Genomic DNA, 26,366 nt, shown 5'->3' with positions numbered 1-26,366 from the left:
TGCCAGAAAGCCCGTGCGGAAATTACTTGTCAGCTTCTTGCAGGCTGCGAGGGAGCCGTAGGTTGGGGTCATCAGAAAATTCGCCCATTCTCCTTTTGTGGTGTAGACCATCACCCCCTTCATTCCCTCGAGGTCGTGCGTCCACATCTCCAGAACATCATAACCTGTTTGGCCAACTTCTGGAGCATAGGCCTGTCTCCCGTCCTTGGTGGTCATGGGTCCATATCGGTCGTCTCTGGCCAGTGTCCGCGAAGCCGAGTACACCGATAGAAGGGGCAGTGGGTTTTTCATGCCTCTTCTGCTTCCTTGCTTCAGATCTTTCACCCCTCCTGGCGCCTCGTATTCGATCGAGGTCAGGCTTGGCACCGTCTCTTCTTCATCTGACTCGGCTGAGTCATTGGCTGCGGAGTCTGACTCGCTTTCTACCTCTGGTGGTGGTGTGAGTGGCGCTGGATGGGTTGCTTCGGGTGTTCTCACCGGTGTTCTGGGACTTGCCCCGCTTTGGCCCTGGCTCATGAACCTTATGGACCCTTCTCCGGTACTTTTGTATTTCATTCTCTGCAGGCCTAAGGACTGCTGGGCTCGTGGCCGCATTTTCTGATCGTCTTGGCACAGGGGTCTCTACCTCAGTTTGCACTGCTACCCCTCGTGAGTTGGCGGTTGGTGTTTTTTTTTTCTGCGAGGGTTTCTCCTGGCTCACGCTGGTCCGTGGTGGTCTCATTTCTCGGCTCGAAGGTCCAGGTGTCAACTCTAGATAGCTCCCCGCTTCTTCCGTTTCCTTTCGTGGGTCCAGTTTTGAGGGAAGTCGGGGTCGCACTGCCCTAGCAATAGGGGCTTCTTCGTCTTCGTATTTGGGCTTCCCTGCCCTCCAGTTGTTGGGTCCTTCGGTCCTCAGGAGGGGTCTCAGTATTTTTTCTTTTCTTTCCTGGTATTGAGCTACAGAGGTGACTATGACCAACTCTTGGATATGACTCCAACTGTGTCCGACTTTCATCAGTTGGTTCATAACTCTCATGGCCGCCTCTTCGGCCACTTCCCAAGGTAGGTCGCCGGACCTTGTGCCGTCGATGCAAATGACAACCCTTTTATAGGTCAACTCACTGGCCTGATCCACTCCTTCTGCCAGTGCTTCCTCTAGGTCATCCCGGTAGGTGTCTAGGTTTCTTCCCCCCTGGTACCCTTCAACAGGGTTCTTGGTTGTCCATGTCCTCCAGAGTCTGTCACACTAGAGTGGGGGTTCTCATCGTCAAGGTCGGTGGGAGTGCAAGATGCCCTCCGTCTCTGCTCAGCAGTCATTCACCTCCTCTTCCGATTCATCTGTGGCTGCTTTTCCTTCTTCTGACTCCTCAGACTCACTTTCGGACGAGGCCTCTGCTGGGGTCTCAGTCCCTCCGTGGCTGACGGTTTCATCTTCTTTTTCAGCATAACAGTCCTGTCCCTGTATGTAGCGAGCTATTTCGTCTAGGTCTTTTTGGTTTTCTTTGTAGCGAGATGTAGCTTTTACTGATTGCTTTATAATGACTTCACCTGCTCCTATTTCTGTCGCCAGCATCTTTACGATTGCATCGAAATCTGGTGAGGGGCTTATCACGGTGACTATTTTGCCCGGGATGGTTTGCATCACTATGAGCCACCAGGCCAGCCATTCTCCCACTTCTTTCTTGGTTTTCGGCCTTTTTGGCCGGTCTGGACACCGTACCTCTGCCACAGCCATTCCTCGGAGGAGATGGGGAGCCATATAACCCCCTTTCTCTGTGCACAGCCGGTCTACTTCAAACCCAACTGTCGCCCTTTCCTCATCTGGATGTAAGTTGATTAGATGTTGTTGGATAGAGGCTTCCCAGGTGTCCCATCCTCTGCCGCACGCAGCTTCTGTCTTTGTCTTTGTCCGGTGTCGATTCTCCCGATGCCGCTCCTCCAGCCACGTCGTCCTTCCGGTCCTCGCTGCCGTCCGGTGCCGCTCCCTCCTTCTGGTCCTCTGGCGATGTCACTGGCTCGTCCCGCTGAGTCCCGTCCGGTGCCTGGCTGGGTCCTTGGTCATCTGGTCTTTTCTGCTGGTCTGCCATCTTGGCCTTTGTCTTTATCTTTGTTGTCTTGAGTCGCCTTCCTCCCAAAGCCTCTCGTCGGCCGTTGAGTAGGGATGGGATCCGGCTCTGGCAGTGTCGGATGAGTCTGGTCGATGCTCCTCCGATGTCTGCGGCTTCTCCTGTGCTGGCTTGTGAATACCACGCACAGCTTCGATGCGTCGGATGTCTCGCAGTCGAACTTCACTTGAGGCTTGGGCAGCGTTACTTTCTTCCCAAGTCTCACCTCCTCTTCGGGTCATTCGTACACGAACGGCAGCCTCTCTCGGCAGCCAGGATTCTTCTTCTTGGACTCAACATACACCTTTTCCGTCAAGTCCCTGTTCGGGCGCCACGTGTTAGATCCGGGGGTTCTCTGGCCCGATACGGGGCTACCTACTGACTCAGCTCTCTATTAAAAGATTGGCGAGCTGGTGTTCTGTCGAAGAAACTCGCCTGGCTTCTGCTAACTACCGTTACTCCTGACGTCTACCCTACTTCCACTGGTAACGTGCACTCGGCCGAGGGGCCACCATGGCCGGGCGCTTCTACCCAGTCGCGTCAGTTATGGTAGCTTTCCTCTTATGGATCCGGGCTCTTGGTAAATTGCCAGGTTAGGTTTTAACGGCTAGGATTATAACTAAAACCGTAAGGGACTGTTAAGTGGACCGGTCACTAGGATAACCATTAAGAACTCTCGTTGTTACCATACAATAGATTTATCCTTTTACTGCCACGAGGAACTTCTACTACTTCCAAGAATTCTCTTGAGAAATTTACTTTAAATGCAGATTAGATATTTATTGCAGGATATATTGGCAGGGGCACAGCTACAGCTCACATAAAATAATACTATACTTGATTCGATCAGGTTACAATTTCTTCTTAGGTTATACTCATTAATTTTCGATGCCGAGGCGGCTCGGTGGAGCTGGATTCATGATGTAATAAAAAGTCCTTTGGGGTTTTTAGGAGCGAAGGTCCGGTCGAACCTTCGGCTCCTCCTGCGCGACCAACGAAGTCCGTTCAGAGATCCCGCAGGCTCAGTACAAAGTCTTTAGGGCGGCTGCGTCCATCTGTTGTCCGGTTGTTAAAGTCAAACAGGGGGGAGAGGAAAATCTCCGTCTTTCAATCTTTGTCCAGGAACGGCTGTCTTCTTTCCGTGAACAGAGACGGAGTCCTCCGATGCGGCTGTCGAGGTCCAATGCTTCCTCCGTGGAGCACTTGGGTGGCTCCCGCGTTGAATCCCGTCTTGCTATTTGCAAATCTCTCTTTTTATAACACTTTGAGCTCTCTCTCCCCCCTCCTCCCCAATACTCCCTCCATCGGCATGTGATTTACATGACATCATTGATTATGTGTGTGTGCTGCGAACAACTCCCTAACTTCTGTGTGTGTGTGTGTGTGCTAGACACACCTAACTTCCCTCTGTGGATGCTCTCACTTCCTCAATGTTCGAGCGTGTTTCAGGTTACACCCGTGGATATGTTCGGACAACACCCCAACATCTGTTATGATCTCAGCCTTTAAGGCCCCCACCCTGCTTACATCAGCTCTTTCCACCCACACACAGACTTCACTTTACTCAGTTACACATACATTATTATTATCAGTTTTACATTTGTTAAATCACTTCATTATTCTTATGTTATACATACTTGCTTTAAAATGATTATTATATTTCATCCTTACTCATTATATGCTTTGTGTCCCTTTAGCCTACTTTCATATCGAACTGTATTCCTTCATTTAAGGCAGCTTTCCTGGGATCTCAACTCTCTTTTTTGACAATGCCTTTGTGCATGTGCAATGAATGATGTACTGCACTGAGACCATCTTCTTCATCTGAGATATACAGGGCTTTAAGAATGACTTTTATCTTAAGTCTTAGTCTGTTTAGTCTATAAAATACAAGAATATAGTAAAACATGACAAATTCATATTTTAAAGAGCACAAGGTGACGTCTTCAGTTAGCTTGTATTGTTCAACCAACAATCCAAAATCCAAAGATATGCAATATCCAATCGTATAAGACCATCAAATTTGAGAATCTGAAATATGCAGATCTTTGGAATTTTTACTTGACAAATGACTACAATGATTAATCAACCATCAAAATTGTCAATTGATTTTCTGTTGTTTAAATGATCAATTAAATCTATATTGTTAAAAAATTCCTCAAACAAAATAGTACAGACATAAGACTTTCATGCGCAATAACCAAAAATCTCATGGGTATGTTGGACCACCTCTCTTAGTAAGAAGCTGGTTGAGGAAATTGCTTTTCTAGACCATATAAATATACTATTGATTCACAGCAGTGGTGCTGTGGGGACACATCCACCAATAATCTGTAACTTATTAATATCACTTGTCCACTCTTTACTGCTGTGCCAGCAACATATGTCACAGCTAATATAGCTCTAAGAAAGACACTTCCAATCAGCGATCTGTAAGATGTGCAAATTATAAAATTGCAGTGCAGACTGGAGGGTAGAGACTGTAATGGCAAATGGAGGGTGAAATTCACCTTATGGACTAAACAGTGAGGCCACGTGGATGGAGACTTACCATAATTGGGTCACACGGACGTGGATCCTTCGGAACATGCTACTGAGATAAGCACTGACATTAAGATGAGCATTGTCTGCATCCGCCCACTGACCCTGACCTCGGAGGCTTATTGTAAGGCCACATTCTGCTCAGGACACGGATAACGAAAGTCAGCGTCTTCACCCACAATTTTTCATTTGTCTCTTGGGTCAAAGATATCAGGCAGCACTGACCTTAAAAGATGTTGATTACACTTTACAGACACAAAGCTATGGTGAACTCTGTCATTTCCAAAGTGAGAGTAGAAGACAAAAGGCGACACAATAAGCCTCTATGTTAGTATGGAAATATATTCAGGCCTTATCGCTTATCTGGAGCCACTCGGAAAAAAATGTCAACGCTGCATCGCTTGACACCCACAAAGAACAATGTCTACAAAATCCTTTGATTTTTTTCCCCCCTGCGATTCAGTATGTGTGTGTGTTCACTCTGCCATATGGCAAAGTATTTATTCTTTCACTCTCACTGCCAATTCTCTTCTTTCACCCCCATCCTCTAATTGTCACCTCACATCAGAGAAGAAAGCTGCAATTATTGCACTTCACTAACTGTTGAGACAACATCACAACAGTCGGGCTTTGGACACCGCTGAGCTGATGGTTCGGCAAGATGGTCTGAGGAGCAGAGCTCTTTAACTGGAGGATCTCAAAGCACCAAAGCACCTGCCAAATGATAGCTGCGTGGAGAGCACTGGAGGGCATAGACATTTTCATATAAATGTGCACATAGAACGGTAATCCCACAAAGCAGTTCCAGGTGTTGGTGCCTAAAGTAACCTGAAAATGCCTCAATCCCTGCTTAGTAGCCCTGCAGCAGCAGTAACTGTAATGTCACTTTTTTCACGCTTACGGTTATACACACTTTAAAAGTGAAAAGGCACTCTATTGTAAAAATAGGCCTTTTGTTTTTTATGCAATTTTCCAACAGTGAAATTACACTTAAATACAATAGTATTTAAGTGTAAAAAAGGATGAAACAAGTTGTAAATAAAATGTTAATTATCTGTTCCGAGCAATTAGTCATAATTCATGCTGAGAGTGTTTTATAATGATATATTTTACATCTTCGCAAGTAGAGAATTTTATCCTTAGGTTGTGTTTAACAGCATACTTGAATCAGCTTTGGTGAATAAGTTGCTAATCATTCCTCAATTAAGCTGCATCAAATAAATTATGGAACTAATCCGTTTGGTTGCTCATGCAAATAAAGACTTTGGCTACTATTGGGAGTTTTGCTGCATATCTTAATCAGGTTGAAGGAGAAAGTTCCAACCTCTGCTCGCCATTATTAACGCTACCGCTAATGTACACGTGCTACTGACAAGTACAAACAACTCCTCAATCTTTGCCTCAAATAACATTTGTCGTCGTGTCATGTAGAAGTTTCTCGGAAAACAAAAACAGAGAATTAGTGTCACCCAAATTATATAAAATAAAGTTTATTTTTGCATTTTGAATTGAAGCGTTTGAGTTTTGTCTTGAAGAAAATTGAATTTGTGTTGTGTGCTCAACTCAGTTTTTCATGTACCGAGGCAAAACTACAGAATTGAGTAGAGTTAGGGTCTGACGTGGGCAAAAAGAAGGTTTAAATCGTCATACATCTACGCATCTACTCTTCCCTTTGTAGAGAGCCTGTTCTGATAAAAAGCCCTCTGCAAAGTCAATTTACATTTCATTCCAACAGGTTTTGACAGAAGTGCAGGGTCACCTTTACTATTCATTACAGAGGGAGCATTTTCTTTATTAAGAGAGTGCTGGTGTCTGTATAGTAACTGTGGCTCCTTCAGTTTGAATGATGATTAAAGAGACCATGTTATGGCACCGCTGTCTCTGAATGCATGATCCATTTGCAGCAATGGTTTCCATGGATACCGGCATTCTTAAATACATTTGTAAACAAAAATGAGGATTTGCTCAATATTGTGATTTCAAACGCAATTGCAGAATTTAAATTGAACACTTAACTGTGCCGTACTAATAAAACTTGCATAGAATAAATCTTCGGCTTTCTGTCATGACACGGCTTTTTTTCCCTCTATATTTCACTTCTGTAAAGTTCAGTAATTTAACATTTTTAGATAAACTGTTTAATTTGCAGTAAAATTACTCCAAATCAACCTCAATTCACTGAATAACTTTCCATCATTGCTGCTGCAAAAACAATCCGCTATCAATGCAAAATCAAGACATTAATAAACCAGTGTGAATTAACTTTCTTTTATTACTCCTCCACTTTGGCTTGATATCCGTTGTGTTCCAGCATTTCAAATAGGACAGCATCAAATATAGATGCTTTAATTAATACATTCATAAATGTAATTTTTGTAGCTCATAAACCAAAACTGTGATACATGAATTAATTTATTTTATCAACTGCAACAAGGATTTTCTTTGTTCCGTTAATTGAAAAGATCATTAAACTGTTTGGGCAGATTTTTAATACTTGGCACAGTACAAAAAGGGTTTTTGTTTGTGAGTTCGTGACCACGCCAACTGAGGCTCAACGATGACCAATGACCTCCGTCCATCATCCCCGCACTGATATGTTTTAGAGAAAGCACGAGGACAGCCTTTCAACAAGGAATACTGATGTTGTAAAATAAGCTTGATGAAGATTAGAAAAAAAAAGATTATACAACAGATACAATTAGATGAAGGATTTGAGAGCAACTGTTAAATTCTACATTTAAAACAACTGAAGCAGTGAATAAAAGCAAGAATATAGAGAACACATTAACAAATTACTTGAGTGCTTTTCTTATAACTGTATAGACATTTAACATGAAATTATAGTTGTATAATATATATATATATATTTTTTCTTTATTTAATAATGTTATGTTAAATGTCTACAACTGTTGCACAATGATCCCAGACATGCTGGCATCTAATCAATACCACATATACTGTACATTTTGACTGCATTTGGATTTACATTTAAAGGATAATATATATACATTTTCAGGTTCAAACTTGTATTTTGGGTTTCTACTACAACATGTTTACATGCTTTAATGTTTAAATAAACTTTATTTTTCTCATACTGTCTGTCTAGAGAAGCCCAGTCTGCTCTGTTTGGCAATGCAAGAAAATCATGGTAGTTCTCAAGCCGTGGGTTAAGATACTTATATGGGGGACGGTATATTCTAATGCAGTGGTTCTCAACCTGGGGGTCCCGACCTCGAGTGGGGTCACCAGACAATACCTAAGTGTCGCCAGATGGTTGTGAGAAAAAGTAAAATGAAATATAAAATATAAAATAACATATTTTAGACCAACCTGATTTTTCTGGGGGGTTGCGACTTAAAAGGGTTTGGAACCACTGAGCCTGCATGTGGGCCAAATCAGAATGGCTTGTGGACGGTTTTGTAATGCACAGAGTAATGAAATAAAAGTGCAAGAAATGTTCATTAATAGTGACAGAAAACAAATGAGGCTCAGAAGCTGGGTAAGAATCACAGGGCGATTATGTTCTACATCATCACTTCAGTACCATTTGCTCTATATTCATTAGCTTTATTTAATACACACACACACAAAGCAGCTGTGGACATGACCTCTTTTCAAAGATGTACCTTTCAAAGAGACAAAATCAAAGGATTGTAAAACTGCTTCACACATAGTGTGTGTATTAATGTTTCCTTGGGAAACAAAGGTGTCTTTGAATGCAACAAATCAAAGACCAAACAGATAACAGAAGTGAACACGTCATTTATAAGGCGGCCATATTTGATTTACATCACACTGAGAGTGGCAGAAACTACCCAGAAGGACAAAAAAATAGAAGATAATCCAAGCTAGTCTGTGTAAAATGTAAACGAAAATGATGCTTTGATATTGTCAAGACTTAATCAAATGGAGGCCAGATTAACCACAAACAAATTAAAGATCACAAAGAGAGTATAATGAGCACTACAATTGTACTGACTACAGCAGCAAACTAGTTCTGACTACTTGTAGCGAACAGTTAATGCCACATAATGATAATGTATGTAGCTGCTGAGATACAATGCAATGATGAGTCTATGAAGTATACCATGCAGTAGAATGTTTCTAATATTAAATAGTAATGCTAGTTAATGTGCCATTAATTCTTTATCCCTTCGAATGCCTTATTTGCATTTGTTCACGTTCAATTGACATGGATTTGAATTTTGAATTATACTGCGATTTAACTAAAGCCAACCTTGTCTAACACCATGCGTTTTCTTGTAGTTTACATAAAAGGAATGACATTTGCAGAACATTTGCTATTTCTGCTGCTCCTTATATGTCAGCTTTGCGAGATTTCATACTTGAAATTCAAATAACCAGAAAGTGCAAAGATTACATGGAGCTTGGTTACTAAGGCCAGAGCAGGGCCACAGTTACCAGTAATGAACACTTTGCCTCGCGCCCAGAGAGGGAAGGAGGAGGAAATGCCGATACCGGTTCACTATATGCTTGGTTGACCTCTTGCATAATCCAATCATAGGTTGATATACTGTATATAAGACTATAATAACAGATGAACTCAGCCATGGGAGCTTTAATCCAGAGTGTTACAGGGCAAGATCATACTATACTCAGGTTTACCAGGTGATTTACTTATTTACCTTTCTATTTGCATCTTTTATACTATAAAACACAGTTACGATAGAGCTCTTCCACATTTTTACGAGGCATAACTTTACACAAAGTGGAAAATCACTGTTTCATCGGGGGTTTTTCAGAGGAATGCTCTGTTGCAGCCATAACCGCCGCTCACAGTGATGCCGCAATGTACTGAACGCACCCCGAGGACACTTTTACATCATTGCAGCAAAGTATGTTCTCACTTTGCTGAAAGCCACTAACCAAAAGGAACAACGAAGGATTATCTAGCTGGTGTTTTGTTACTATTTAAGAATTAAATAGCAGCAGGTAGAAATTGTCTTCGATTTATATTTAAATGCTTGAGATTACACAGCGAGTGTGCCGTTTGTAATTCTCAGAAACCTGTGCTGTCGTAGACTTCCTGACAAGTAATTAGGTGATCGCAGATGACAAGAGAGTGATGTGCTTTCTCACAGACTCATCTGCATATTTGCTTTTTATTTTTCAAATATACTGTAGTCTGTTTTGTGTACAAAAACTAGAGTTACAAACAGCAATGTCAGAGGATAAAAACATCCCAATTGCTTTCACTGGAGGCTCTCCTAAAAGAGAGCAGGTCTAGGAAGTTTAGGCTAGCTCTGGTGATACAGTATTGATTTAGTAAGCCATCTCCCAAGTGCTTCTGATTTATCTGTCACATTTCATTATGGCTCCTGTACTCTGAAGCACTTTCTCTTTTATACAATACTGCAGAGAGCATCTAACCATCTGATATGCCTTCTGTATTGGCTGTATGGATAAGACTCCCGCAGCAGACTTTCACTCATTTGGTGGAGTGTGATTTGCTCATCTTTCTGTGTTTAGAGATCTCACACTGATGCTGCAAATTAGAATTCCAGGAGATCCAGAGCAAATGAACTATTAAGGATTATTTAAGGTAACAGCAGCTGTATAGCCATATAAAGCAATTAAATTCTCTACAATAAATGACAGAAATAGTGGTTCTTCATTTGAGTGAGAACTTTGTAGGTTGCTGCTAAATTAATGCTGGAAAACAAAGAGACTGTCTCTGGGAAAATGACAGCATGGGTCGTTTGTTCTGGCAGTGAAAATTAGCAATGTGTAATGAGACTTTCTTATAATAGAGCAAAGCACGACATTTCCCCTTAACCACAATGCCAGTCTTTTCCCATCCTTAAACAAGTAGTTTTCACTGCCAAAACTTTGACCACAACTTTTTTAGTCGGTCCACCGCTTTTGTCCTGGATGAAATATTATAAACATATGACTAGTGGATGGATTGCCATGGAATTTCGTACGGACATTTGTGGTTCCCAGAGGATGAATCCTACCAACTATGGGGAAGTCAACATTTTTGGTTTGAGTGAAAAACTAGCAGATAGATTGCTGTTGCATTTGCTACAGATATTCATGGGCCCTAGAGGATATATTTCCAATACATTTTGGGATTCCCTTGACTTTTCATTAAGCACCATTATCAGGTTAAAATAGTAATATGCCATATACTTTTGTTGATACTGCAATGGTATTTCAACCAGCCTCATTTTTTAGTGATGATTGGCAAATGTTAGCATGCTCCGCTAAGATGGTGGCCTCGTTAATATTACCTGCTAAACATCAGTATGTTACAATTGCCCTTGTTAGCGAGCTGACGTTAACATTCCAAGTACCGCTGCTAGCAATCTTCCCTTAATCAAGGACTCTTAGTTGCCTAAACATGACCAAACCTTAACAAATGGGATGGGGGCATCATGATATCGGTTGGCCTTAACAACAGTCTCCATAGATGAGATAGTATGCATTTACAGCAATAGCAAAGACAGCGGATGCAAGCTATTCGACAGACAATATCCAGACAGCTAGAAAATCACATTTGTGTCTTAAATCCAATTTCAGAACTAGCTGTCCACACTGCTATTTGTCAGTGATTGATTAGGAATTGTATGTTCGGGCATCGTTAACCCATCTGCGCTGGTTGCTATATTAAGGGCTTAGAAGATGTGTTGGTGGCAGACCAGAGTCAGACCAGCATGCAGCAAGCCAGATGAGGAATCGAGATAGACTGTCTCTCTTATTGCCATAGCAATATCTAGTTGAGGTGCAAAACCCTGCCACCACACCAGACAGCAACAGTGACAGATGAGTTTAAGATGTGCAGCAACATTGGCAGGCTAACCATGCTGTCAATGTGACATCAGTATTGGGTGCTGGTTGTCAGTGGTCCAAAGGACAGTTTGAAATACTGACTCAAACAGGCACACTGACACACACCATGTAGAGAAATTATTCTCAAATCTGGTCAATGTGGTTGAAATCTGATTTATGGGGTCCCATGTGGCCAGACTTGATGAAATCATCTGACTCCAATCTGGATTTGCCAGATATCATTGAGAAGACAGAACAACATCCATCCTCAAATGTTCATGGAGTTACATGGATTTGGAAATAATTTGAGTGCCATATAATTATGATTCCACTGTTTTACAAATTATTAAAATAACACCTGTCATCAGTATTGCATGTCACACTTTATCATTTCTGTCTGTGAAGTGGACAGAGAGCTGTAGACAAGCTGACAATCTGGCGCAAGAGTGTAGCAGAGTGATAATTTCTGAATCTCATTCTATGTTACATAACACTTCTCCTAACAGTGAGAGGAGCTGAATATCCACAATGCTCCATGGAAAGATTTACAAAATGTCAGCTGTTAGATAGTGATAGCCATGGCTGAAATATCCCACCATGCATCTGTAAAGCATTAGTTCTGCCATTTGAAAGACCCTTCCTTCAAAATTCTGCATTGGTAATTTTGACAACATTTTGACTAAAATGTACAAGTTTGACTAGCTTGTTTGTCCCTTAGTACATTATGTTGTTATTATTATTGCTTTATTTACTATTTCACATCTAAAGAACTTCTCCAATTGTTATCTCCACCAAGGGATTATGTATGACTTTATTCTAAAGGACCTCTCATGGTTGCTGTGATTTACACTATTTGAAAACATTTTTTATTGGCTTTTTTTATACTGACTTTGACTGCGGACTCCTCATTGCTCTAAACCTGCCGGTAAGGGCTGCATGTATGCATATATTACGAATTGTTCCTCTCTTGATTTGCACACCTAAGTAAGACAATTGCTTGTTTGTACATAAGTATGAATGTATATCTATTGCCTAGCAAATGACAAACTGAACCGAGCGCTGACTACAACAGAGGGCAAGAGCGCATCTGTTGTGTGAGACATGCCTGAAAAACTTGTCTGATATGCTTGCGGTCTAGACGGATTGCAATTTTGTATATAATTCATTCAATCAAACATTAAAACAGAGTTTATTGCAGACACATCTGGAGGAGTTCTGCACTCTACTCACTGCACTTTTCTAGTTTTCAGTTATACTGTTTTTGCATCAATGTGAATGCTTGGTTTTAAAGGAAGTTCATGATTTTTCTTTTTATCCTCATTACTTTAAATGTAATCTTTCTACTGCGTTCTGTTTGGAGTTTTAAGCAAATACAAGAAGAAACACTGCCAATGACAATTTGGATTTTCATGGTCATGACAAATTCTGGACTAGTCACCTTTAACTCATGCCCTTGATAATAAAACTGCACTCCTCAGTAAATGCTTCAAAAAGCTGTTGTCAGCACTTAAAGTTTAATAGATCTTATATTTATAAATCTACTACTTCAGTGTATGTAGCTTCTATGCTATCAGTTCTTGATTGATATAATAATTATGTCTTCTCAAGTCCCTGGGGAATGTGTACATATTACATGGTGCTGTAATGCGACGATGATTATGTGATTGTGTATGCTGCCCTAGATCATAGTTTACCATGTAAGTTTAAAGGCAGCATCCATTACAGCTACACGAAGACACTTGCCATACTCGGCACAGGGACCGGCAGGGAAAGTAGCTACACTAACCCCTTGAGAAAAAAGTATTTTGCCTCCACTGTACCACATAGACAGTGTCTTTGAGTGACAGACTCATTTGCCAGGTTTTGTGGGTGGATGTTTATGCAAATGCCTCTCCTCTGTGGGCTGAAATAGCCATCCAGTGACAGGCCAAAACTAACTGGGTTGAAATACAGGAACATGCTACTGAGAGGCTGAAGGCAGTGCATCATTTACATTAACGTCTCTGGCAAGGCACACCAAGGGCTTTATCAAATTTACCACATTAAGCCGGCCCACACAAAAGTTTAAATATAATTTTCTAAGCCTATTTTAAAAAGAAATGATAAGAAACATTCATGACATCTGACAGTGTTTATCCACCCTACGAGCTTCAAACACTCGCCTTTACAAGTGTAAAGCAAAGCTGTATCAGACTCGTGAATGTTGTTCGTGTTTTCTTAGAAAGATGAATAGAATGGTTGCTGAGGCCCACTCTGAATCATTTTGCTTTCTAAATGGATTTGTCACATGAGAATCACTATTGTAATTGTTCAATTTTGTTCTTTACAATGAACTGAACTGTTCCTTTCTGCTGTGAAGCAAAGATACCAAACCTTCATTTCACACTCGGTTGTAGTTGGAAACAAGTTCACAGTCTTCCCTCTTGTCTCCTGAATGAGACTGCAGAAATAATTCCCTTTTTTTATGGCAGGAAATCAGAAATGATGGTTACTACTGAATTATGCATATGATGGCAGTGAACAAATCTAATTTGTATAATAAGAACATGAGACACTCTTCTTCATCTACAGAGACTCATTACTTTTTGTTTGCATTCATATAGAAACCTTTTTGAAGTCAAAGGAAACAAGAGCACAACAGTGGTTGTTCCTTTGATTTATAAGGTCCACTTATCTTTAACTCATAAATTTCAAAATAGAGACTGGATGCTTAGATGTCAAAGCCAGACATGCGATTACAAATGGAAATGTTTGATGATAAGTATGCATTGCTGTTGTGGTGATGAAACAGCACCGTAGCATACTGTATGCAGCCGTTGACAAAGGACAGCGTCAGCTTCAGCCATGCACACACTACGGGAAAATAGATGCAGCACCACTGCGCTACATGAAGAGACGTAGAATAAGTTCTCTGCAGTAGAAAAACAAGATGGTCTTTTAAGATAAAGTGCTTTATCTAAGACTTATTCATTGAAAATAATTTATTACACAAAACAGTCACGTGCATTGCCATGATCCCACAAGACGACATGCTATGTGTAAATATCAGATTTTTAAAAAGGGGACGATATTTCTGTTAATTGATAGATGCATAAGCACAACAGATTAAGAAGATAAGATACTGACTTACTAACATTTTTCTTTATTTTGTAATGTCAAACATTTTAAACAGTGTAACAAACCAGCCTCGATTCAACACTTTCCCTGTCTACAATGCGGTAGTGGTTTAGATTTGTTGGGTTGTGCTCTTTGTATTTAATGGAAAAAAGCTGAAGGAGTTGAATAAGAGCTTGAGTGGTAAGCAGTCATTTCAACAAGAATTTATGAGTAGCTGTGGGAGCTGGTGCAGCGTGGATATACAGGCACACAAATCTACCACTGTTTAGAATTCTTAACAACATAAATGCATTCAGGTGGAATACGCACGCTATTAAATCAGATATGCACGTTTCCTCATTGCTTGCTGGACTATAGCGGTGACGCGCTACCGTTTTGAGGACAAGAGGTGTGGCTGCCTCACATCAGAGAATTAGATACTTCATTATGTACCCCATTACTCTGATTATGATTCCTGATGTAATATGACATTATTATGGGAGAAAACTGCTGCTCACACATTTTATTACAATTGCAGCCTATTTATTGTCGGCTGTAAAGTTAAAAAGGTCCGACTTGTCCCCTCTATGACACTAAACAAGTGATGGAGATGGGCTCTGGGTTGAGGCACTAAATCAAGAAATGTAGGTTTGAGCCTTTCTGGGCAATTTGCAGGTATTTTGCTCTGATATGCAATAGTCAGTGCCAGATTGTATTTAATCAAGTTCTATGCTTAAAGGTGCAGTTTATGCGATTGGGAGTATTAATATAGCAGCATATAGATATTATTCTATTTTACACAAAATATAGTGAACATATGCATGCCATCCATAAGATGACTGAAATGTCCACAATTTAAATGATGATTGGAAATAGAATCCATGGAACCAAGCCCAAGTCAGGTCGCAGAAGGCCCAAGATGAAGGCTAGGAAACTGGAATCCCTGCAGATCAAACCACCATCCAATATACTACAGTACAATGCAGTTCAAAAGACTTGGTTCCTAGGTTGACACTCCTCCCTCCTTATATGTTAAATACAGTATCTCCAGATTTTAAGAAACTTTGAGCTTTGGACATAGTATACCAAATTACAAGAAACCATGTAATTTTGTAATTTTTTAAGGCAAGGAACTGAAACTGATTTCCATTCCCACATGATTACCCTTTTTGCTATAACCATACCAAATATGAGGGCTTGTTGTAATGCTGGAGGAAGAGTCCAAGAGTAGTTGGAGTAACCCCAAATCACAGAGAGACTGTCAGGGATTAGTCTAACGCACTGGATGTAAACTGAGGGTATAAGCCTGCCATTGGCCACGCATTTCACATGGCATTCCGCGCAGATAGCGGAAAGGGAGATATCTATTTTGAAAGGTCACTGTCGCTGCATCCTCTGCTTACCGCAGCGATTGGGATTGGTTTAAAGAAATATAAACAAGCCAGAGCATCTTTTCCCCTCAACCACAATGATGATGTGTGGAGCCATACCTTTCTCTAGCGCTGACACACCGCCGTGGAGATAGGACTGTCTATGGGAGACTAGTCAGGGATGAGCTGTCTGCTGTGTATGTACGCTGTACAAATGAAAAATGTCATCCAAAAAAACTCTTGAGCTTGGGGCAGTAACAGAAAAGATGACTTATAGTTCCGTCATTTGAGTGACATTTTAACTTAAAATGTATTAATTAAGTCATTTTATGTATGTAGCCACCAATAATCTTACAGTGTAATGCTTTCTAGATGTCTGAAATCCATAAATCATTTCCACACTTTTTAAGATTGTGTTTCAGGTTTTATTCCAGGCATCCTTTGAGCAGTTCAGCTGTGGCCACACATGACTTTAATTTACCCTGAGGCAGTTTGCATTACACAGTCTGCCTATAGTGGAGAGTTATCACTCTGACTTCCAATTGCCGTGCTGCTGAAACAGGGCCTCCAGACAAAGATCACAAATCCATGTCAAATGAACCACAGCGTTCACAGCTGATTTGCATCCGCCCCACAGCCAGGCTATCATTGGTAGCATCAAGGCTGGTCTTACAATGAGCATCAGATGTACAGTAGCTCTAGTTAGAAATAAGGAACATATCAAAATAGTCAGGATTGATGATTATCAATATTAACTAGAATTAGAACAAAAAAAAAACTGAAATTGAACAAAATACCACTATTTTATTTTCAGTTTTAGGACAGGCAGCAACCTCCGGTTCTGAAAAGTGAAGCCTATGCGGAAGTTCCTTAAACTTGCATTCTTTCTAATAGCCATGAGGGGGCGACTCCTCTGGTTGCAAAATGGAATCTGATTGTAAAAAAATCTACGAGAAAAGGACCCTTCTTCTCACTAGATTTAGGTAAACATTGTAAACATGAGTTTATGTTCTCGGTCACTGGTTTCAAGTCTTCATTAATGCAGCATGATAGAGACGGCATACAGCGTTCGGCTGCGGCTGAGCTCCACCGTCTTGTGTCACTTCTGGTTGCAAAAAAACAAGATGGTGACTGCAAAATACCGAACTTGAGGCTTCAAAAAGTCAGTCCACAAACCAATGGGTGGCATCATGGTGACTACGTCCACTTCCTATATATTTTAGTCATCTGTCCATTGCTAAACTGTACATTATATTATTTGCTATTTAAAGCCTGCTGTGGATTGACAATATATGATTGACAGTCAGACAACATCCATAAAAGACCACCCAATAATCAGATTTTTATTTAAATGTTGCTTAACTGTGATTGGTACACAGAAATACGTAACACCAGCCTTTTTTCTGACTGAGCCCAAAACTAATTGAAATCTCGCAGATCATTTTATTGTTCATGTTGGACCCCATCTCTTGTTGTAATAGGCAATTTGGGAAAAGAGGTTTTCAGGGCCCTTTAATAAAGCAATTATCAGAAAGTGCTTCTTGCTATTATACATAACCTTACAACTATTCGTTTTTATCTTTTTAATCCTTTAACTTGCCGTGCAAAATAAAAACCATGCCAAGCCACATGTGGTGGACCCTATAGTGTATTGTATCATAAATTTGTAATGGTTAAGAAAACGTAGACTTTTGTGGTTCCAAAGAGCCCATTTGCATCCATATGTGGGATTGTGAGTGATTTGAGCAGGACTTTAAACATGGCAACAGTTTTTGTGGTTTTATATTGCTGTGTAAAATGACTTAGGAGTCACCTCAGAGCCTCATGAATTTTTATACCCAGAAACAGTGACTTGGGCCAAGAATATACCGTTTATACATGTATGTTTTTGAGCCACACAGAGAAAAGAACTGCTAACTCACTTCTAGACTCCGTTGTCTTTTCCAAAGAATCACAGTCTTGCAGATCGTGGTGTAGTGTTTGACCTAATTTAAGCAGTTTTGTGTATGTTTCACAAAACTGACTGGAATCGACCCAAAGCTTCATCATTCCACACTCTGCACTGTCCTCTTTTTTTCTTTGACAAAACATTAATATGCAGTTAATGGACAAAGGCTGGCCCTCGTGCTAATTCTCAGGTTCCTGCGGTCGATCATGCTTTTTGCTTTGACCTTTCATTCCTTAACAACTTTCTTTAGCATTTCCATCTCAATGCAGCTGCCTCGGGAGGTTGAATACAGATGAATGAATACAGACGTAGCTATAAAACCAGGCAGAAAATTCTTTATCTTAAAATCGAAGAGCATAATATGAGAACAATATTAACAATAGGCTAATAGGTGGAATCATCTAGCCCAGGGGGAATGGAGACATGGGATATTTAAGATATTTACTATAGCTAAAGACAATTAATGCATGTCTAAGATTAAACAGATTCTGTGCTGTTGAGCTGAGCCTTCTCCTTCACTGAATTGGAACTAAAATGGCCTCCAAGTGTACTGAACAATGGGGGTGAGCATAATGCAGTGTGACTACTGAGTGACTTGACTGAGATCCAAAGTGAATAAAAGGCCTCACTATGTGAGGCAGCTAGGCTGAGCTGCTGCAGTGCTCAGGACTTTGGCGGGTGACAGTGCATTAGAACGCTTCACACACATTTCATTTGCCAATAAAATCCTATTGCCATTTTCCACATGGCACATGCCTCTGTGTCGTCTGAAACAGCAATGATCGAATAAGCATCTGCAACTGCACAAATATGCATCCGCATTTAGTCTCGCAGTGGATATGTTATATAATATGAAAACCTTTGGTATTTGCCGCAGCGACGTGTTCAATTACTTTCCCTCTCGTCAGTTAAGAGGTGGTTGACTTAAATTACCCGTGTCAAATAAAAACATATTGCATATTGCAACAGTCAAATCAGTTTTCTAGAGTGAACAATTTTCAAACCAAACAGAGGACCGGATGATGTCATAGTCATTTCTAACCCACTTCTTGTGATAACAATGAGTTTAGAGGCCCACTTTGCCGACTCATAAAATATTTATTTGAATATTTTACACACATATGAGATTCAGTTCTTTGTAGCGTAATCGGGTTTGAAGCGAATTATGAACCCTTATCTCCAGAACGCATTTTGCTGTTACTGTCCCATTTATCATCTTTTCCCACTATAAGTCAATGACAACACGGAAATGAGAAGTGGGGGCAGAGATGGGCGTAGTTACATGAACTGAAATATCTGACAGAATCAAAATAATGTTTGATGATAAAAGATCACCCTTCCTATTTTAAAAGAATATTTGAAATAGGCTTTTCAGTGGCAATATTTTAGGGAACAGAAAGGTGGACTGGAAAGATGTCATATAACAGTGAGGAATCTGGACATGAACGTCGCTGTTAATGGCTTCATCACCAGTGAACACCTGAGAGGATATGCAACAAAGCACATCTCTCTCAAACAATGAGACTCCTTGACCCTGATCCTTAAAAACTGGCAAGTTCCAACCAAACCAAACAAAGACTGAGACAAAGAGTAGCATGCTGAGCCACAAAACAAGACAATGCCTCATGATGTTGTTTATTTCCTGGAGCCAAGTGCAATTTGTGGATGATTTGAACGGTGCATTGTGAATTGAGGATTTGAAGCTCCCATACATGTAAACACCAGCATCTGCACAGGATTGGACGGGGAAGATATCTGGGTGAGAACTCTTAAATGTCTGGTGGTAGTTTCTATCCGACAACTGAATGCCTCTTGATTCATCTTTTCAAAATACATGCACCAAGGACGTTTAAATAGGAAGGAAAATTAAATAAAATCAGATGCACATCACCGGGCATCAAAGAGTTTATTAAGAGTGGGGAAAAATAGATTCATGTACAAATTTAGATTCTTATCTTCTATGATTATAAATCAAGTCACGACTTCCAAAGATCCATTATTTAAAATGTTGTTCCGTACATACTTGAACATCTATGAACGTCTATCTTGCGGCCAGCCAAAATAAACGTTTTTCTTTTGTTTGAGCTCCTCTCACATAACATTTAGTAACATTCCTCAGAAATAATTATCATAATCTGAAGATTGATAAAAAACTCCATCTTCTGACATTTTGGGATTTGGGAACAAATCAGAGACTGTATCTTTACATGCTAAAACCGGGACTCCAAGAATCGAAATTGTGAGAGACCGAATGATTCACCCCCTTAGAGCTAACACAGACAGTCACTCATTCACCTTTAGTCAGCTCAGAGTCACCAGCCCACTTGACTTACATGTGTGGGATGTTGGCGGAGAAAACCCACGCAAATACAGAACACAAAGAAAAACTAAATAACAAAGAATTAAATCTGTCTTGCTGTGAGTGCCACTGCGCCACTGTGCTGCCTCCTTTTACAACTTTTATTCATGAAATGGGAGAATGTGATAAAAATATAACTGCATAAATGAGTCATCCGAGTAGTACATCTGTTTAGGATTTCATTTTGTCACTGTGGTTTTCAAAATGTCACAATATCAAGGAATGAGGTCTCTCCTTTTGTCTGCATAATCACCTTAAATAGTAAGAGCTTTAACCTTTAAAATGTTGTTATCCTCAGTGTGTGAAACACTGGAGGGGCATTTCAATGGCACGGCTGGAGTATACAACCTCCAGTCCTGCTTTTCTTTGATGTGCTCTGAAGCCGTCCTCTACCAGGAACTGAGAAGATCAAAGACAGGCCATTTTATCAAATGGAGCCCTTGTCGACTGTTTGTAATGCTTTATTCCTCATCAGGAACACCCACTCTGTCACCGCGATGCCACAGGAGACACAGTGCTCTTTTAAACCCAGTGGTGATCTCCCACGTTATCCAGATGAAAACGGATTTATTCAAACCGCCCATCAACCAACCCTATAAATAGAAGCTTGTGGAAAATCTTCTGAGAGGGGGAAAAAAATAAATAAGCTGTGCTCTTAAGCCGTTATTAACATGCTGATAGAAAAATGTCAAATGTTATTTTGGAGCAGATCATTTTCTGTGGAAATAAGCATAATGCTGCCTACTAAATTGTAACGTGAACACGATATTCACTAAATGATGAAAATATCCAACAGAAACACACAGCTGAGTCATACTTTGTGATGTTACTTGACTGCAGGGTGAGTTGTAATGGTAGATTGAATCAAAAAGTGTATGCATTATTGCTTAAGGGCTCTAGTGGAAAGGGTGGATGAACGATACTCCGAATGAGTTCATCATCCGACTTGATGGAGGCTAGCCACTTAATAAATCATGTGGAAATGTACAAGAGTAACTCTTATAAAAGCGTTAAAAACACCTTAGGTGTAGTAGCCTCTAGGTATGATATTTCTAGAAAAAAAGATCTTGTGTGAGTATGTGTCTAAAAACATGTGATGTAGCAGTCAGCAGGAGTCAACCAAACAGCTGAACTACTGCAAATCCAATGCTCACCTGCTCTTCTTGGTTAAAAAAAAACTGCCACCTGTTCTCCAGGGTGCTGTTGTAGCAACTGTTATTTTGATAAGTGCCACAAGGGAGATAGCTCCATAACATTCCTGCTATCATTCCCCCCCCCAAAAAAAAAATCTAAAGGTTGCCTCATTATTTTTGGCTCAGTGTGCTGTGATGAATGCCCCTCCTTTATGTCTGACGGTAAACGCACCTCACCTCTGAAGTATGCAGCATATTCCTCTGGGGTTTTTCTCTGCTATCTGTTCAAATGCAAGCAGCTATGTGTCAGGAAGGGCTCCCTTTGTAATTTAGAAGGCTACACAATTGCATTAACTACAAAAACTCCCCCTTGCTACCCCGTGTCACTAATGAACAGAATCATTACGACCTTATCATTACCATTTACGAATGACTGTTCATTGAGCTGTCTACTTGTGAATGTGTATAGGAGTGTGTAATGAATGCACGTTACGTGCAACATACAGGGAAAACATGGTGCATTGCTCTATGGCAACACAGGACAAGTAGCATCCCCATGCAAATACTAAAACCCTTTTATTCTATAAATCATTTTGAATTATTAAAATGTATTAAATATTAGTTTCATTTTATGTTGCTACAGATTTTGACTGAGCACTAAACTCTTTAAACGTATCCATGAGTTTTAAATATTGCATTGCATGAGCAATTTGATTCAAACTGACGCTGCTGCATCCGTCGTGCCGTGTCACGTAAATGCCAACAAAAACCGTAGGATGCGTTCGTTGGCCACTGTTGGTCTTTGTTAGGATGACAACTGACATAAATGTATGACACACAAAAAAAATATCGTTGGATTTGCAGCCATTTTAACTCTCTTCTGATGTGTAGACAGAAAAAAATAGCCATTTTAAATTCACAGCAATGTTGCATTTTGAATTTAGTCCAACCAAAATAAAGAACCCCTGTAGATGGTTTGGTTTGTGCTGCTGTGGTCATTACTACACCCAACTCCTCTGGCAGCTTTGTTCTTGGAAGTTGACATATTTCTGAGCCAACTGCAGTCTATATATCTATGTGTGCTCTTTGTTTCATGGGCCATCACACTTCAAACATGCAATAAGGGCAGAGAAGGGAATGATTGACGTGCACGTTTGACATGATTACTATCGTATCTATGCATACAGTAGTCCATTAACTCTACATCTATTTCAGCATAAAGGAGAAAGACGTCTGGATACTCACCTTCTTTAGGAGGCCGTTTCACTTCTGCACTCAGATTGCAGATCTGCCCGGCTTGTAGTTGGGGTGACAAGCAACCCTCTGTTTGTGGATTTAAAGGTAAAACCACGTTGTTGAGCATGAGCACGCTCTCTGATTCTCCATCGCCTAAATGCTGAGGACATGTGCACTTCGTGTACACGATCCCGCATGTCTCCACTGTCCCTTTCTCTAACTTCAGGCAGTTTTCCAGCCACGTACAAAGCACTTGACACCCAAACTGGCTGGGGCTCGCCTTATTCAACACCAAAAACTCCACATTAGACTTCTCCTCCTCATCCAGCTTCTGTGGCGTCAATCCGTTGTAATCGTAAGGGAAAACTCTCCGTAGTTGAACGAAATTCTTGTCATACAGCAAAAACACATAGACATTCTTCGAATCGCACAGGTACACTATAGACTCGTTGACTTTAAGCAACTCGTTGATCTTTTCGTGTGAGTAATGGTCAAACTGATAAGCAAGCAAGGAATATTCAGAGCAGCTCAAGTCTCGCTTGTATAGCTTCAGGTAGATGCTGTATTTGGTAGGGTCTGGATTCTCCAGCGTCCATGTACAGTTTGTATAGTTCTTAGGAAACATTTCAGTCACCGAATATGATCCATAAATGACCCCCTTGACCAGAGTGGAACACCAATAATCTTGGGCACCAGTTAATCCAAACATAACCAGAAGATAGGTGGAAAATATATAAATCAACAGGTTTCGAACAGCCTTCATCCTATGTCATTTGGCCTGCAAGGAGAGATGGAGAGAGTCACACAAAGGATTTTTTTAAAGCAGAGGACAAGCACATCAATCATACATGATAGAGAGCATCCATCAAGGCCGATTGATGTGCTTCACACATTTCTTATCACAGCCTACCATAGAGATGGGGGGGGGGGCAATAATATGAGTCATTTAGATATTATTAATTGGGTCGCATTTGGTATGGCAAAATCCCTGGAGATAAGCAAATATAGCTGTTTTAGAATATCTGATATCTGAAGACGAACAGCGAGAGGGGTCTTCAAAGGCAGTGCAGTCCTCACGAGCTGTGAGATGCAACTGCTCATTTTACGCAGTAACCAGGATCTTTTTTCAAATCAAGCTGTGTGCTTCGTGATTTAGCCTGTTTCCTCACACGACGCGTAGATAATGAGGGGAAGACAAATTCACAGACTGAAGATGTCTTTCATGCGTCCGCCTGGTCACCGTGGCTTCTCTCCTTCTGCGCGCTTTCGGTCCACTATACGCGACCTGCATGTCTCCGAAATTCAGGGCTTGACATATTTGACAATGCAATTTGATAAAGAGCCAGTGTGTGTGTGTGTGTTTGTGTGTCTCTCTTTCTCTCTGTGTCGCGCGCCTACGTGTGTTTGCGTGCGTGCGTGCGAGAGGGAGGGAGGGAGAAAGAGAGAGAGAGAGAGAGAGAGAGAGAGAGAGAATGCAATGCGATGTCCTGATTGCTTTAATCCTACAGGCAATGCAGCTGTGAGCAGTGTCACAGCAGAGTGTGCATGTGTATGTGTCTCAAACTGTATGCATGTGTGTGTGTGTGTGTGTGTGTGTGTGTGTGTGTGTGTGTGTGTGGGCGTCGAAAGCCAAAGTAGGCTATAGATACCGGAGAATAGATACATTTGCACTTATGTCTCTAACTTCTTCTTCTTCTTTTTTTTCTTTTTTTTTTGAATGATAAAAGCTGCCCGTCACACTACATTAGGATAACATATGAGTTACATAATGACTTGTGGCAGCAGTGTTTAGCGAAATAAGCTTTCAGTCGCGATTAATCCATATGATTCCGCAAGATTCATGGCCAACACGAGAATCAGTATTCTGGAGACCAGAAATCTGTCGTCAAGAGACGCGGATTTTATTGCCCGAGCTTCCAAGAGCTATTTCGTCTCGGGAGGACATGTGAATATAGAGACACGGGCGACATCTCATGCAGTGTCAGTTCGACGCTCGGCGCTCTAAAGTGATTTTCGCCTCTTTAGAGTGAGATCGGCTCTTAAAAAAAATCAGCTGTTAAGTACCCTGGACTAATGTGAGCGGATGAAAGCTCTGAAGCCATCATGTTGAATAGACAGGGCAAATACTAAACAGGGGGAGGCTAAACTTTAACTGAGGGATGACATGTGAAAAAGAGCTTCAGTAGCCCCATGCAATAATAATATGATTAATAGAAATAATGATGACGATGATAATAATCATAGCAATAATCTTACCTTACACTGCGGAAGCTGTGGCTATTTTTCCAACATACTTGACCACATCCTTTATAAATTATTTCTGCAGCCTTCCAGTGAATCAATACTCCCCATTCCCGACAGTAGAAGTCCGGCGCAACAAGATGGTTCAATGGATCAAAAATAAAATGCGTTACACTCCGGTCTGGCCGCTCATATCCCCCCCGTCTTCTTCTTCTTCTGGGTTTTTCCCATCAAAACGAAGCGCAACAACACACGACAGCCACCGAGACAGACAGAGGGAGAGAGAGAGAGGGAGAGAGAGACGGGGAGAAAGAAATTCTTGGAGTGATGAGAAGAAGAGAGGCAATTCTTACAGTTTTTTACCATGCATTAATTCGGCGGACTCCACGTCTCTATTCCCACCGATGTGTTTTCTCCAGCAAGTCGCGCAAAAACCCCTCCTCTGGAAAAAACAAAAGAGGGAGAAAAAAAAAGATCCGTAGTGGGTGGATGTGAGATGTTGGGGGGCTAGTGTGTTACAACAGAGAGAGAGAAATAGACGCGCTTTGCTCGGTGCTCGCAGAGCTCCAGGAGCAGGCTGCAATATCACGTCACACACTCAGCCGCTAAGATAAAGCACGTACGTACGCTTCTTTTCTGCCGCTGCGTCTGGCACCACCAACACTTTCTTCCCTGCCCTCCTCCTTCCTTTTTTCTTTTTTTTCCCCTCCCTCCTCTCTTGTATGCCTCCCCTTGATTCGAGTCAAAAGGGTTTCCCCCCTGAACTGGACTCTCTCAGTTGTGCTCAGACAACGCCGCGCTTTGCTGCTGCTGCGTTCTCCAAAAAGGGAATATTTTATGGACTTTATTTTTAATTTTTTTTAAGGGGGAAAGGGGAGTGCATGAGCATAATAAATTCAACCCGGGCGCTCTATCAGTGGGACCTGAAAGCCCGCTGGTGTGTTTGTTCATTCTTTCACCCTTCTCTCCTGATGGGTGACAGCCGCTGTTGTTTTGATTTCTTCACTCCTTGGTGGTGTAGAAGCTCGCTGCACGTCCTCCTGGTGGCTGCCTTCACACTGCTGGAAGAACTAATGCGTATGGGGCAACTTGTCCTCTCTTTGGAAAGTTAATCCAGGTAGTTTTGACATAGGTGCAGCTCAAACCTGCCATTTTCCTCCGTGTGCTCTCAGGGGAATGCTTACATGTGTAGCCGAATCAAGGTAAGAATAAAATGTATCCGTAACCTTTTATCAATAAAGTACTTTCAAATGCAGCTTCAGCTTGAATGTTTTTTTTTTCTCCTTCTTTCAAATGCTCCTGGCCTTCTGACAGACATTCTGGGATTCAACAATCAACAGTCAATGAAATCCAATACAAACTCCAGCCTGCAGCAGTTGGTCACTGACAATGCGGCATCAATGGCTCTGCAATACTCTCAATTGGGAGTGAATATGAATGGGCCTCTAATGGGCAAGGGGAGGGGGAGTTCCACGGTCATCTGAGTCGCCTGCTCATCACATCGCCCTCTCATTCAAGATGGACTGAGGGTCTTGTTGGGTCTTTTTTATCAGGTGCAAATAAAGC

General features: G+C 41.2%; 1 protein-coding gene across 12 annotated transcripts in view; it reads right to left on the bottom strand.

Moving 5' to 3' along the window:
* The window catches only part of adgrb3 (adhesion G protein-coupled receptor B3), a 113,570-nt gene extending 88,050 nt beyond the window's left edge, over nt 1–25,520 (bottom strand). For 8 of the 12 annotated variants that reach the window (XM_031877360.1, XM_031877394.1, XM_031877436.1 and 5 more), the window contains exons 1-2: nt 24,816–25,519; nt 22,569–23,337 (exon numbers count right to left, since the gene is read on the bottom strand). In XM_031877360.1, the coding sequence (XP_031733220.1) occupies nt 22,569–23,322 (754 nt within the window). In that variant the 5' untranslated portion in view covers nt 23,323–23,337; nt 24,816–25,519. Of the gene's footprint in view, nt 1–22,568; nt 23,338–24,815 lie in introns of all 12 variants that reach the window. The other 4 variants (XM_031877402.1, XM_031877411.1, XM_031877418.1 and 1 more) reach the window with 3 other exon arrangements.
* Nucleotides 25,521–26,366: the final 846 nt, after the last annotated feature.

The sequence above is a fragment of the Anarrhichthys ocellatus genome, unplaced genomic scaffold, assembly GCF_004355925.1.
Source record: "Anarrhichthys ocellatus isolate YVR2014 unplaced genomic scaffold, GSC_Weel_1.0 scaffold3, whole genome shotgun sequence".
Classification (NCBI taxonomy): Eukaryota; Metazoa; Chordata; class Actinopteri; order Perciformes; family Anarhichadidae; genus Anarrhichthys; species Anarrhichthys ocellatus.
The sequence above is the reverse complement of the archived record's forward strand: the minus strand, read 5'-3'. Positions and strand labels throughout refer to the sequence as shown.